The sequence below is a fragment of the Nicotiana sylvestris genome, chromosome 4 (genome assembly GCF_000393655.2).
Source record: "Nicotiana sylvestris chromosome 4, ASM39365v2, whole genome shotgun sequence".
NCBI classification, from domain to species: domain Eukaryota; kingdom Viridiplantae; phylum Streptophyta; class Magnoliopsida; order Solanales; family Solanaceae; genus Nicotiana; species Nicotiana sylvestris.
In genome coordinates, this window is record NC_091060.1 from 75569197 (window position 1) to 75585297 (window position 16101).

Below are 16101 nucleotides of genomic sequence, written 5' to 3' on the forward strand. Positions count from 1 at the left end.
GAAGTTAGCGATGTCGGCATACCAAGGAGCAAAAGTGTTAGATAATGCCAATATGTGTTCATCTGGGAAAGCATAATTGATTTCAAGATTTTCCTTTGGTCTTCCTGCCTCTTCAAGCCTTGATAGGTGGTCCGCCACTTGATTTTCCGTTCCTTTTCGATCTTTGACTTCGAAGTCAAAATCTTGCAACAACAAGACCCACCGAATCAACCTAGGTTTTGCATCCTTCTTTGCCATAAGATAGTGAAGAGTAGCATGGTCTGTGTACACTATCAGCTTGGATCCCAACAAATAAGCCCGAAATTTCTCAAAGGCATAGGCAATGGCAAGAAATTCTTGCTCAGTCACCGTATAATTCATTTTCACACCATTGAGTGTCTTGCTTGCATAATAGACCGGGTGAAGAACCTTGTTATGATGTTGGCCAAGCACTGCTCCACTGGCGTCACACATGAGTTTGAATGGAAGAGACCAATCGGATGTGACAATAATAGGTGATGTGGTGAGCTTTTGTTTCAATTCCTCTAAGGTTTTGAGGCACTTCTCGTCAAATACAAATTTTGCATCTTTCTCAAGAAGTTTGCACATGGGATTTGCAATTTTAGAAAAGTCCTTGATGAAATGCCTATAGAAGCCGGCATACCCCAAAAAACTTCGGACACCTTTAACTGAGGTAGGTGGAGGGAGCTTGGAAATGATCTCTATCTTTGCCCGGTCAACCTCTATGCCTTGTTTGGAAATTTTGTGGCCTAAAACAATGCCCTCGTACACCATGAAGTGGCATTTCTCCCAATTTAGCACTAGGTTCGTTTCTTCACATCTCTTAAGCACTTGTATAAGGTTGTCTAGACAATGCTCAAAAGAATCACCTACGACCGAGAAATCGTCCATGAATACCTCTAAGAAATCCTCCACTATATCGGAGAATATTGACATCATACACCTTTGGAAAGTAGCCGGAGCGTTGCATAGCCCAAATGGCATCCGGCTAAATGCAAACGTCCCATAGAGATAAGTGAATGTTGTCTTTTCCTGATCTTCCAATGCAATATTGATTTGGTTGTAGCCGGAGTATCCATCCAAGAAGCAGTAGAATGACCTTCCTGCTAGCCAATCAAGCATTTGATCAATAAAAGACATAGGGAAATGGTCCTTGCACGTAGCACTGTTTAGCTTCTGGTAATCCATACATACCCTCCATACGGTCACCATTCTTGTTGGGATGAGCTTATTTTTATCATTTTCAATCACGGTCATGCCTCCCTTCTTCGGCACACATTGTACCAGACTCACCCAAGAACTATCAGCAATGGGGTAGACTACCCCGACATCCAACCACTTAATGATCTCTTTCTTTACCACCTCCTACATGGAAGGGTTGAACCTTCGTTGATGCTCCACACTTGGTTTACTCTCATTCTCCAATTGGATCTTGTGTTCACAAACTCCGGCGGGAATCCTTCGGATGTCCGCAATTGTCCACCCAATAGCTTGCCTATGCTCCTTCAAGACATTCAACAACTGTTCTACCTACACTTCATTTAACAAAGAAGACACGATTACCGGTAGAGTATCATTTGAGCTCAGAAATTTATACCTCAAGTGCGGTGGAAGTGGTTTGAGCTCTAGTTGCGATGGCTCAATAATTGAAGGCTTTGCGGGAGGCGTGGCTCTATTCTCCAAGTCAAGAGAGAGCTTATTCGGAGCATAAATGTAGGACCCAAGCCCTTCCAATGCATTGACTGATTCCATATACCCTTCCATATCTTCACCGTCGAAGTTCACCAAAATAGCCGCCAACGCCTCACCGACGCATTGTTCTTCCATCTTCATTTCAACTTCATCTTCCACTTTATCAACAACATCAATCACCGAGATGCTTTCATATTCATGTGGTAGTTTCATACCCTTGCTTGCTTGGAATGTAACCTCTTCATCATTCATACGAAATTTGATCTTATTCCGTTCTGAATCCATTAGTGCTCTTCCTATGGCAAGGAATGGTCTCCCTAAGATGATATGGATCTCTTTGTCAATTGCACAATCAAGGATTACGAAATCGGCGGGTAAATGAAACTTGCCCACTTTTATAAGCACATCATCGATAATTCCCATCGATCTCTTTATGGAACGATCGACCATTTGCAATCTCATACTTGTGGGCATTGGCATACCTAACCATGCTTTCTTGTAAATTGCAAGAGGCATTAAGTTGATGCTAGCCCCATTATCATAAAGGGCTCTTGCAAAATCATGTGCCCTAATAGTACATGGAATGGTGAAAGCTCCCGGGTCTTCTTTCTTTTGAACAGTGGATGTTGCAATGATGGAACTAACCCAGTGAGTCACGTTCACCACTTAATTCTTGGTGGTTCTCTTCTTGGTGATTAAGTCTTTCAAATATTTAGCAAAACCTAGCATCTCTTGAAATGCTTTCACAAATGGAATATTTACCGATAACTACTTGAGAATGTCATAGAACGTTTCGAGTTTGCTACCATCAACCTTCCTAGCAAGTCTTTGAGGGAATAAAGGAGGAGGTCTAGGAATAGATGGTAGATCTTTTGGTGTCTCTTTTACCTTTTCCTTTACCTCTTCCCGATTCACTTCTTGAACTTTCAACTCTCCTGTAACCTTCTCAGTTTCAACAACACTTGGCTCTTCAACCTCAACCTCTTGTTCGGACTCTTCTACTTCAACCACTTGTTCAATCTCTCCTTGTAGTACCTTCCCACTCCTAGTAGTAATTGCCATGATATGAGAATTTGGACCACTCCCACTATCCTTTGGGTTTGCAATTGTATCACTAGGAAGTGTTCCCTTTTGCTTTGGATTTTGTTCCCTAGAGAGATCTCTCATTTGCATGTGCAATTTTTGAATGGATGCGGTATAAGAACCAACAAGCTCGGTCATATTCCTCATAGAAGTATCAGACCTCTCTTGATTTTGCAATACCCGTTCAAGCATGCTTTCCAACTTGGAATCACTTGAGGAACCTTGATTTGAATATTGACCCTTTGGTGGAACATAAGGGTTTGAACTCCGATTTGAGAAGTTGTTGTTATTGTAATTTCCTTGATTTGAGCTACCTTGGTCATTTCCCCACTGTTGGTTTCCTTGCCCTTGCAGGTTAGGCCTCCATTGATTTTGTTGTTCTTGACCTTGGTATTGTTTCCTTTGATAGCCTCCTTGAGAGTTGTTGACATAGTTGGCTTCCTCATAATCTTCACTTGATGATGGTTGAACATCTTCCACCACATTTACCTTATTTGTTTGGCTTTCAGTGAACATTTTCGTCAACACACTGAATTGGTGGCAAACCCTGCAATTACTTGATCTCTTCCTTGATTCTCCTTAATCATGTTGGTCAAAGAGGGAGAACTGTATGCAATTCCACCTGTGGTGTCCTCAGAGTGCCAAACTTGATTATGTTTTGCCATTTTGTCAAGGATTTGTATGATCCTTGCGAATGTCTTATCCATGAAAGATCCATCAGCTGCATTCTTGGCTATAGATTGGTTCATAGCATCTAAACCCATGTAGAATTTATCCAACAAGATAGAATCCGGAAAACCATGATTGGGAGACCTCACCAAATATCACTTGAATCAATCCCATGCCTCATGTAGATGTTTTCCCGATACTTGCTTGAAAAAGAACATTTTATCCAGGAGCTCAGATTTCTTGCTTTGCGGGAACCATTTAGCTAAGAATGCTCGGACAAGTTCAGGCCAAGAATGAATGGAATTTGGTGGCATATTTTGAAGCCATCTCCTTGCGTCTCCAACTAGTGAGTACTTGAACACCCTCAACCTTAGGGCATCATCGGAGACATTGTTCTGCTTATGCATCGCACACACACCCAAGAAGTTTTTAAGATGTTGTGTCAGATCATCATCATTTGAATTCCTAAAAAACCCCTCCGCTTTTAGCATTAGGATTAAACCATGTTCCACCTTGAAAGTTGTAGCGCCAACTATCGGAGGTATAATAGCATTTGTATCCTCGATGTACTCATCTATGTCTGCAAAAGGATTTTCTTCCATTTCTACTTCATATTCAGCCAGTTTTCCTATCAACACCAAGCAAAACAAACAAAGTGTGATGGAATAGAAGAAGACGTAAAGTAAAGCAAACACTAATTAGTAATTTAAAAATTGTATTCCCCGGCAACGACGCCAAAATTTGATACACTCAAATTACACTTTAATTAAATAGTGTAAGGCGGTCAGTGTCCAATATAGTAACCCAACAAGGTTGGGTCGAATCCCACATGGAATAGGCGTGAAAAGGTTACTCGAGTAGTGTGCTACTTGACTTAGGTCGTAATTCTATTCCGTTAATTGTAACAAGAGAATGATATGATTGTGAATTGAAGAGATACCTAATTGTAACTTTGAGAGTGTAAATGATTTGATTAAAGAGACCAAGGTTGCGTTCCCATTAATGGAATGTAATGCTATCAGTGTTAATATGATATATTTCTAATGGAAGGTCCTTTGATATGAAAATGATTTCTAAATGACTACCCAATACTTTCCAATAGTTGAGTAGTATTTTTCCTTTATGACTTTTTCAAATATAAAAGAGTTTCAAATCAAGAACAACCAATTTATGCCAACTAGAACCCACTTATTCCTAAGCGATTCTATTAAACAAGAGTTAACATCTTGAGTTCTTGATATTCAATCCTACCGAAACGTAACTCACTTTTCCAAGTAAAGAAAGAGTAAAATGGAATAGATTAATGTTTGCAACCACCAACCATAAATAAAGAACAAGAATTGAATAAATATCAACCAACCATTATATATATATTCAATGTTAAACACCTATTAACATTACATCCATCTAGGGTCCACAACCTTAGTATTTAAAACTAACTCATATTAAAATACAAGAACAAAGTACTTAATAAAGCCATAAATCTTACAAAAGTGCAAGATTTCTTCTTCACAAACCTCCAAATAAATGGAGTATTCAATTCTCTCTAAGTAGGACCTTGTTTCAAACTTCAATACCCCACAAAACCTTAGTTATTCTCTTTATAGTTGACCAAAATTCGTAGTCAAAAGCGGACAAAAATACCCCTTTAGATGACTTATGCGATCGCATACTGGTCGCAGACCAGTTATGCGGACCGCATATTGAACATTCCATGACATCCTTGCTGAGTTCAAGATCTGGCTTCCATCACATAATAGTTATGCGGAACGCATACATGTTATGCGATCGCATATCCCGCCGCATATCATGCTGTGGTCTGTCTTCTTCTTGAGTTATGCGACCATTATGCAGCTCGCATATGTGTTATGCAACTGCATAATGGACCGCATATTTGCTTCTGCAGTTGGCCCAATAGACTGTCTCTATTTGCGATCAACAGGGCAATTATGCGGCCCACATGTGAGTTATGCGACCGCATACTTGCAGCATATCCGTCTTTTTGTGACTTTTTGACTTCTTTTCCATGTTTTCTGGTATTCAAGCTCATGCACTACAAAACAACCAAACTTGATTAGAATTAACTACAAATGCATTAAAAGACAAGTTAAAATCTAAGTAATTGGTATAAATTGTGCCAAAATTCCACGGCACATCAATACCTGCCGAGATAGTATGCGACAATGGAAAATAATTTATCGGTAGCAAAATAACAAAGTTCCTCGAGGATCACAAAATAAAAAGGACATTATCGATGCCGTTCATCCTAGTGGGAACAGACATGCCGAATCAACAAACAAGACCATTATTTAGAATCTAAAGAAAAGATTGAACGACGCTAAGTACGGGGAAACACCATTCTCTTTAGTATATGGCGCCAGAGCCCTGATCCCCATCGAGGTCGAGGAACCCACTGCCAGGTTTTGATACACAACAGAAGAATTGAATCACGAGGTTATTAACACAAGCCTCAAATTGCTAGATGAGAAACCGGAAGCCGCCCTCGTAAGAATGGCAGCACAGAAACAGCGCATCGAAAGATACACAACCGAAGAGCCAATCTTTGCCACTTTCGAATCGGGGACTGAGTTCTAATAAAAGTCACCTTCAACATTCGAGATCCAAACGAGGGAAAACTCGGCCCAAATTGGGAAGGGCCATATCAAGTCCTCGGTGTCATCGGAAAGGGATCTTACTAACTTGGCACGATGAATGGCGAACAATTTCCAAATAATTGGAACATATCACTCCTCAAACGATACTATTGCTAAGGTATGGCTCTTTTCTTTTTTCATTTATATTTGATACTAACTTATTGCAGGTGTTCGATCGAAGACATCGGGAAATTCTTCAACACGAAGACCTCAGGTTTTAAAGCATGCATTGCACTCTTTTTCCCTTAGATCGATTTTTTCCTAACTGGGTTTTTTCGGCGTGGTTTTTAACGAGGAAACAATTATTTGTACTACCTTGGGACAATTCAATAGTATCTGAGGCTTCTTTACAATCAACCTCGAATACGTGGGGGCATCACCCTCGAATGTTATGTTCTAAAGGAAAATACGCCGTATCAACAAGTCTCGATAGGTAAAATTTTGTAAAAGGGAAAAACGGTCAAATGAATCGTGTCCTTATAGATTACTCAAGCCCGATGGCAAAACATGTACGCATAAATGATTTATGGAAAGAAGTATTTTTCCTTACTAGATGTTCCATGCCTTAGTGAAATTTCTACTTTACTTATGATCTATTGCGGAAGCTGGCTCAAGTGTTGATCACAACTAAAGCTCGATCTATCAATCTTGTATTCAAATTATTAAACTTCGAGACCATAAGACCTTGAAAAGGCAATCCTCGGTTTATAGGCCATGACCACCCCACTGGGGGACTAACACTTCGAACAAGTTCGAAGTGCAATCGAGAAACAAGCCCAAAGGCAGATCTCAAGTTAAAGGCTATGACCAAACTAACGTGGTTCGAAGACGTCCAAATTCCGTAATAAAATAGGCCTTCAACTATTTTCATAAACCCGGTTTAAAAAAAGGGCTACCCTCGGCAAAGTTACAAAGGGTTTTGATAATGTCAACCCTAAAAAACCTTAAGGGGTACCGAATTGTTTCAAGAATAGAGTTGAATTCAAAGGTAAAATGGTCTAGGGTTATTGATTTTCCCAATTGTCGGATTAATTCCTGGCACGCTAGCTATAATCTCGCCGTAATACTCTATAAGAATATGAGTTCTGGGTTACCGCAATTATCTCTCGATCAATTACGATAATTTACTAGCAGCATTCTCTTGAACTGCTCTAGTTGACAATTTATGCAACTCAGAATTATCCCATCAAAGCTTCGTTATCTCTAACCCCGCTTTTAAATTCAAGTAATTAATTTCTTAACTTACCCAAAAGTGGCTGTGTTCAATAACAATCTAACCTAGTGTTCTTTCTCAAGCAACACAAGGTAACTAGACACGATTAATCAAGGGCCCTTTTAATTAATCACAGGAAAACACATAGTTGGACAAATATAGAATAAGAAACGGCTTAATTATATCAAAATGTAATAAAGATTTCATCCAACAATTGGTTCCATGAACCCTAGATTAAATGTTTAGCTACTCATGGTAAAACAAGATAAAACCATAAAATCATTCATAATTCACAAAATAATGATAACAAGAAGAAGAAGAATGAGAAACTCTAATGGTGTCTTGATCTTCTCACACTTGTTCTTGACTCCAATTGAGTCTAAAAACAAGCTTAACCTTCACTTGGTTGAGTTTGTTGAGTTTATATAGGGTTATGATAATTTTCCTATGCTTTACACTTTAGCCCTTAAACTTTCTTGGCCTTCTCTAGATCGACCGCGGTCGCGGGCCGATCACGGTCATTTTAGACTTTCTGTTTTTCGCCTTTCTTTCACCGCGTTCCAGCCGCGGCCCTACCGGGGTCGCAGTGGACTGTTGCCTAGTTTTTCTTCGCCTTTTCTTGCTCGTTTTCATTCAGCCTCTTCTCGATTGGTCTTGTATCTACATATTTGACCCCAAAACACTCTATATCCTCCTCCTAACTCGGAGTAGCTCCTGCAAAGCATAAAAACGTTAATTAGAGCATTTTGTTATCATTTAGCACTTAAAACATCAATAAAGTATGGTTAATGTAGAGCATAAATAGCATCTACATCGCATAATATAGGCTACTATCAACACTCCACACTTAAGACATTGCTAGTCCTTTAGAAACAAAACCACACTCTATGGCCTAATCATCACTGGGTCACTTTCTATTCCTTATACCAAGAATACTTCACATAGGTAGACTACCTTAGCGTAACATCCTAACCTCAAGAGTGGACTCTCTCTAGCCACATAATGTCCCTAACCGGCTTTCGTACTCTCAGTCAGAGGTCCAGACTTACCTTTCCTTCATGAATCACGTGCCTACTCACCACAAAAGAGACTTGTGTCATGGTCATGATAATTCACACACCGAGGAGTTCAAATATGTAAAATTTCACTCACCCTCAAAAATAAATTCTTATGCCACAAACAACACACCACAGGCTTGCCCATAGTGTAATACTCGACTAATCGAGCCCATTTGGTCTAGAATAATGTAGGACTTTATTAGGTTGTAATGTTGGATGCGGGACAGGTAGGATACATATGGGTATAGTGACTACACCTCCCTAAGAACTTCAATACATTTTTCTCTTTTAAGCCCATACCTTTGTCAAACCTTCATTCCACCTTTACATCATTGAGTTAAACCTCCTACTTCTTTAAGCACACTTTCTCTTTTAAGAGCCACCACCATTTTGAGACTTATTCTTTTATAAATTGTTCAACTCAGTCTCTTTTTTTTTACTTCTTAGTTCCACTCAGAAGCCCAATCAACCACCCCACTCTTTAACTTTTCCATATTCATTACAATTCAAGTGCTTCTAAGAGGTGATAGGGTAAAAAAATAGACAATTCAAAACTTGGGTAAGGCTTGTACTGTGGTTGCCAAAGAAACAAGATTACAGGCTCAAAGGGGTTAACTAGGATATATACAATCAGATGGTTGAAAACATATATAGATAGGTTCAACAAGGAAATGCCTGTATCACTTTCCAGACCAATTAAGACTACCATTTTGCTTCGTACACACACAGGGCAAGTTCTAGGAATTGAGTGTTAGCATAGAATACACAAAGCCTCACTCACACATGGCACATGACTCAATTCAGTTAGGACCATCAGACACTCTGCTCAAGGTGCTTAAGCCAACTCAAGAACACACAATTTAAGTCTTTATTGCTAGAGTAAACTAATGAGCCTAAGTGTCACACCAAAGCAATCTCTACTCAAGGTACCATGGAGTTAAGGGATCCTATTTCTATTCTTTCCTCGCCCAAAAATTCCTAAACTAAAAAAGTAAAAACAAACTAACTCCACTCGGTTCAAATGGAAACCCTTGGAAAAGAACCATGATTTAAAGAAAAACTAAGGGGGAGTTGATATACTACCTAAGAAGAATTTTTTTTGTTCAACTTAAGTCCCTCAAGAGACCCGTCGAGAGGTGTCCGTCTTTGGGCCAAGTCGAAGTTAATTAATAGCAACCAAAAACACCAAAAAAATTTATACAATTGTACAACAACAACAACAACAACAACCGTCCCCCACCCCACACTTAAAGATTCGACATGTCCCCATGTCAAGAAAATTAAAGCAGAGTAAGGTAAGGGGACTTCCCTGGTGCTCAGTCTTGACCGGAGACAGTGCCAGTATCGAGGTGACACGCTCGTCCTAGCGCAGCTAGCCCATGATCTTTTTCTCTGACCTAGCACTTTGAGTAGCCAAAGTGTCAACTCTAGCACTCAGGTCATTGAGCGAAGTGCATAGGCCAGCCATACCCTATTCCAAGGCAGTCATCTGGGTACTCCGACGAGTCTGTGATGGGCCTGCCTCATCAGCAATCTGCCTCGGTGGGGCGGTAGCATGCATAGCTCCCTCATAATCATCATCGACATTATCATCATCCGCCACAACCTGCTCTTTCACAACTGTGATTTTGCTAGCCTTGAATGCATTTTTAATAGAAACTTCCCATCTACCATGGGATTTTTAGGAACTCGTGAAGCACGACATGGCTTGGTGACTAGGGAAGGGAAGTAGAACCCTTTGAGTATTTCTGGGGAGCGAATGAACATTTCATCCTGAATGAGCCAGGCCACATCAAAATTGTGGTGGGTTACAAAACAATAAATCGCCGTTGCTCTTGGCCCATTAACATATGTAGTGTTGCTGGATGGAAACAAACGGCTGTTGATGATTGTTAGCCAACACTTAGCTTCCCAAGTGAGAGATTGGGAGTTCAGGGTCATTCTCGACTTGTCTATATTGGATCCCGGCCAACCACACAGATTGTTTCAATAATTGGTTGCCACCAGACAGGTGGGCATTGATAATCTTGGTAATAATCCGTCTCTCCAGTGAAGACCGACAACCTGTACACTCAGCGGATGGCCTCAAGAGAAGCATCCATCGGGGTATTTCGTACCGTGACAACACTATCAACATGGTCCGGGCAATTCACATAAAATTCCCTTACCATCAATACATTGCCCTCTTCCGGTTCATTAAAGAAGATGTCCAGCTGACGCCTCCTCAATTCCTCATAGATACTTGGGCATTCAACTCGCATGACATGTCTGTCAATGTGTACTTCAGGCACCAGCTTCTTGGATGTCTTTGCATTAAACCTATCTTGAGCCGTTTTGGAGACAAACCGAGTGCGGTCAAACTGGCTCGAACTAGCCTGAGCTCGAGCTCTGGATGAACCTCCTGGCCCACTAGAGGAGGAACCTGTGACACATCTTTTCCTTGGTTGATGCATTGTACCTGACAAAACAAGGGCTACTATTAGTGAGGGTTTGAGTTGTGTGAATCCTGGGTGGTTACTCAGACTTCACTACCACCATGGTCACATTAGCCATTACAGCTCAATTGGGGTAATTTCACAAGCACTTGGTGTGAATGGAAATATGATTTAACACACTTATCCCATGGAAGTAAAAACTCTCCCCCCAAATCAACCACAATCACTTCACAACTCCACCACACCACAATTAACTTCACACAACAACACCATACCCTTCTCTACTACATTCTACACATTACCCACTAAAAAGAATAAAAGAAAACCAAAAATTTAACTATAGATACTACGACAACTCAAATATTAAAATTGCAAAAGATAAGGGGAGAAAAAGAGAGAAGGAAATCATGACATACCTGGTTCTTGTAGAGTTAGAGTGTAATGGAGGTTAGGGAGGAGGTAGTCGGAAGTGTGTGTGTGTGTGTGGGAGAGAAATGGGTTTGTGAGAGATGCGAAAAAGAAGAAGAAGGGGAGTGGGGTTAGGGATTTAGAGTAAGAAGGAGGAGTGGGGAAAGTGGGGGATGGGGGTGGGGGTGGGAGTGGGGGTGGGGGGTTAGGTTTAGAAGCGAAAAAGAAGAAAGAAAAAAATAAAAATAAAATAACAAAATTAATTAGAACTTACCTGGGCGGGCAGAATAGTTGTAATTCACCGCGCCCGGCCCGCGTCCCGACCTCAATCGCGGTGAAAAAAGAAAAACTAAACAGAATAGTCGTGATTCACCGTGCCCGAGCCGCGGTCCCACCGCAGTCGCGGTGGTCCGGAAATGGAATATGTATAAAATGCCGCACCTGGGCTGTGGTCCCACCGTGGTCGGGTCACGGGCTTACGAAAATATTTACCTTTACGGAGTTGGTTCTTGACCTTGACTTCTCCCAATATGCACCAATCTTGACCTGTACACTACTAATAAAAGGGTTAGTATCATACACATCAAGTACAACATCAAAACAAAAAGAAAAACAAAAGAAAACATGGTTTGCCTCCCACGCAATGCCTAATTTAATGTCGCGGCACGACACAAGCTTTGATTATCACTCCTTATTCGCATACTAGGGTTCATCCAAAGTTATTACCACTCTATCCCTTTTTTTGTCGGCCATTCCAAGGTAATGTTTTAGCCTTTGCCAATTTACCGTGATCTTATTTGTTCCATCTTCTGATTCAATCTCCACGGCTCCACTCTGAAGGGTCCTGACCATTGGGACTTCAACTTACCCGGAAACAATCTCAATCTCGAGTTGTATAACAACACTAGATCTCCAGGTTTGAAGTTTTGATCCAAGATGTGATTATCATGCATTAGTTTCATCCTTTCCTTGTATAGTCTAGCACTCTCAAATGCCTAGAACCTAAATTCCTCGAGCTCATGTAGCCCAGTGATTCTGCTAGTGCATGTGGTTTCCATATCCAAATTCAACTGTTGTAATGACCAAAGTGCTTTATGTTCGAGCTCTATGGAAAGGTGGCATGCCTTTCCAAATACCAACTTGTACGGTGACATACCAATTAGTGTTTTGAATGCTATGCGGTACGTCCACAATGCATCATCCAACTTCTTCGCCCAATCAGTCCTAGTTGCATTAACTGTTTTTGTAAGGGCACTTTTAATCTCCCTATTTGACACTTCAGCTTGCCCGCTCGACTGTGGGTGATAAGGTGAGGCTACTTTGTGGTGAACTCCATACTTTTCCAACAGGCGTGTGAAAGCTCTAATACAAAAATGGGTTCCACCATCATTGATTATAGCTCTCGAGGTGCCAAAACGTGTGAAGATGTTTTTATTTAGGAAACTTGTCACCCCTTATGAATCATTGGTTGGGAGAGCCACCGCTTCGACCCACTTGGAGACATAGTCAACAACTACCAATATGTATTTGTTACCGTACGAGCTGACGAACGGCCCCATAAAGTTGATCCCCCACATGTCAAAGACCTCCACCTCTTGAATTGTAGTTATTGGCATCTCGTGAAGACGAGAAATGTTGCCTGTCCTTGGGAATTCATCGTAGCTTTTGACCCAAACGTAAGCATCCTTGAATAGAGTTGGCCAATATAAACCCGATTCCAACACCTTAGCTGCTGTCCAAATTCCTCCAAAGTGTCCACCATATAGTGAAGCATGGCAAGCTTGAAAAATAGAATGTTGATCTTTCTCGGGGATACACCTCCAGATCATGTTATCTACACATATTTTGAATAGTAAAGGTTCATCCCAATAGTAATATCGACAAACGCAAAAGAACTTTTTCTTTTGAATTGAAGAGAGTTCATAGGGTACAATACCGCTTGCTAAATAATTAGCAATATCAGCATACCATGGCGCCTCCTCCATTGTCACAACAAGTAACTGTTCATCCGAGAATGTCTCTATTATATCTTAAATCTCCATTATCTTTTCTGCTCCTTCCAACCTCGAGAGGTGGTCTGCCACTTGATTATCTATCCCCTTTCTGTCACGGATTTCTAGATCAAATTCTTGTAGCAATAGAACCCAACGAATCAAGTATGGCTTTGACTCCTTCTTTGCTATCAAGTACCTGAATTTGTCGAAGGCAAACACTACATCGAGCATTTCCTTTCCGTGATAGTGTCATTAAGTTGTACACCACTGAGCGTCCTACTTGTATAGTAAATCGGGTGCATCATCTTGTCTTTTCGTTGCCCTAAGACTGCTCATATAGCATAATTATTGGCGTCGCACATGAGCTCGAACGGTTGCTCCCAGTTGGGAGCAATAATGATGGGTGCAGTCACCTGTCTCTTTTTTAGCTCCTCAAAGGGCAACCTGCAATCATCAGAAAATACAAAGGGCTGGTCTTTTTCAAGCAGCTTACATAAGGGGTTAGCACTCTTGGAAAAATCCCTAATGAACCGCCTATAGAACCCTGCATGCCCCAGGAAACTTCTCACTGCCTTTACCGAAGTGGGTGGTGGAATCTTCTCAATAACATCAACCTTGGCTTGGTCAATTTCAATTCCCTTTTTGGACACTCGATGCCCCAACACTATTCCTTATTGTACCATAAAATGCCACTTCTCCCAATTCAGCAATTGATTTATCTCCACACATATTTTGAGCACTCTTCTTAGGTTGTGAAGACAATCTTCGAATGAATCCCCCATCACGGAGAAATCATCCATAAACACCTCCATAATATCCTCAACCATGTTAGTCAAAATGGCTAACATGCACCGCTGGAATGTAGCCGATGCATTGCAAGGCCCAAAGGTCATTCTACGAAAGGCAAATATGCCATACGGACAAGTGAAAGATGTTTTCTCTCTGTCTTCCGGGGCTATTGAGATCTGATTATTCGAGTATTCATCCAAGAAACATAAGTGGGACCGCCCAACTAACTTGTCCAACATCTAGTCAATGAAGGGCAAAGGGAAATGGTCCTTCCAGGTGGTTGTGTTCAATTTCTGATAGTCCATGCAAATTTTCCATCCCATGACTGTACGAGTTGAGATTAACTCATTCTTCTCATTCTGGATTACCGTCATTGCTCCCTTCTTCGATACACATTGGATAGGACTGACCCAATTGCTGTTAGAGATGGGGAAGATGATACCCGCATCTAACCATTTGATCACTTCATTATTCACCACCTCTTTCATATTCGGTTTCAGCCTTCGTTGATGTTCTCTGAAAGGTTTGTGCCCTTCTTCCAGGAGAATCTTGTGCATGCAAAAAGCTAGGCTGATACCCTTTATGTCTGCCATGGTCCAACCAATGGTAGTTTTACATTCCTGTAACACCTGCAGGAGTTGCTCTACCTACACAACTAGAAAACCAGATGATATAATAACAGGTAAAGTAGAATTAGGCCCTAAGAAAGCATACCTGAGGTGAGCTAGAAGCGGTTTTAGGTCCAACCACGGTGGCTCCTCTATCGATGGTTTCGCAGGTGGCATTGTTCTTTCTTCTAAGTGTAAGGGCTCGAACTGGGGTTCCCTTGTCCAGAACCCTTGACATTCGAGAGCCATGACCCACTCTGCCAACTCCTCACCATCCACATGTTCCAAATTCATCAAGCAAGCTTCTAACGGATCCCTGACATTAATAGTCTCATCCTCCTCTTGTAATATCACATCTACGACCTTCACTAGTGAGCAATTTGCAAATTCGCTGGGTCTCTTCATAGATTGTTAAACATTGAATATGATTTCTTCATTGTTCAACCTCGTTTTCAATTCCCAGTCTCACAATCAATCAATGCTCTCCCAGTGGCTAAAAACGACTTGCCCAGAATGATTGGTATCTCTTCATCCACTTGTCAGTCAAGAATGATGAAATCTGCAGGGAATACAAATTTCCCCACTTGAATAAGCACATCATCAAGAATTCCGGTCGGTCTCTTCATTGTGCGATTAGCCAGTTGCAGCAACATTGAGGTCGGTCTAGCTCTGCCAATGCCCAGTTTTGTATAAATAGCCAAGGGCATTAAGTTTATACTGGCTCCCAAATCACATAATGCTTTAGCAAAAGCATAACTCCCAATGGTGCATGGGATAGTGAAACTACCTGGATCATACACCTTTTGAGCCATAGATCTTGTCACAACCGCGCTGCAGCTCTATGTCAGAGTTACTGTGGACAGGTACTGGAAGTCAAATTTTCTCGACATCAGGTCCTTCATTTTTGCATACCCTGGCATTTCCCTCAAAGCATCCATCAATGGAATATTCAATTGAATTTGCCTGAGCATTTCTATGAATTTCCTGTATTGATCATCTTTCTTTTGCTTTGCCAACCTCAGAGGGAATGATGTAGGAATCAACCTCTGCCTACTGCTTTGCTCCTTTTCTTTGCTGGGAGATTTTTCTATTACCTGTTCTGGGAGTTGTTCACCTTCCTTCTCTTTACCCTTGTCAACCTGTGCTTGCTCGATTGCAACCTCGGTGAGCTCTGCTGACTCATCGATCTCTAATGTAACTGGGGCAGCTAGAGTAGTTGGCATTGTCTCTCTCCTGGATTGAGTAACTTCTTGCCTCCTATATAAATCTCTCCCATTTCTGAGACTCACTGCTATGAGCGAATTCGCGTTCTGCTCCTTTGGATTAACGACTGTATCTGCAGGCAATGTTCCTTGTGGGAGATTGTTTAAGGCCATAGATAGCTGTCCCAATTGAGTTTCAATGCCTTTTATTGCTGAGTCATGTGCAGATAACTTCTCTTGCATCTTTCCATTTGTGCCAATGAGTTATTGAAGCATACCTTTGATTTCGATCATGT

The 16101-nt window shown here is 41.2% G+C and overlaps 2 protein-coding genes across 2 annotated transcripts; both read right to left on the reverse strand.

Moving 5' to 3' along the window:
* Positions 1-1530: 1530 nt before the first annotated feature.
* LOC138889709 (uncharacterized) lies at positions 1531-3291 on the reverse strand. The gene is made up of 2 exons (XM_070173045.1): positions 2465-3291; positions 1531-2332 (listed from the first exon to the last, which is right to left on the reverse strand). Exons 1-2 carry the CDS (start codon positions 3289-3291, stop codon positions 1531-1533), a joined length of 1629 nt encoding a protein of 542 aa, XP_070029146.1.
* Positions 3292-13242: 9951 nt separating this feature from the next.
* Positions 13243-14099, reverse strand: LOC138889710 (uncharacterized). The gene is made up of 3 exons (XM_070173046.1): positions 13897-14099; positions 13567-13650; positions 13243-13402 (listed from the first exon to the last, which is right to left on the reverse strand). Exons 1-3 carry the CDS (start codon positions 14097-14099, stop codon positions 13243-13245), a joined length of 447 nt encoding a protein of 148 aa, XP_070029147.1.
* Between the last annotated feature and the right edge of the window lie 2002 nt (positions 14100-16101).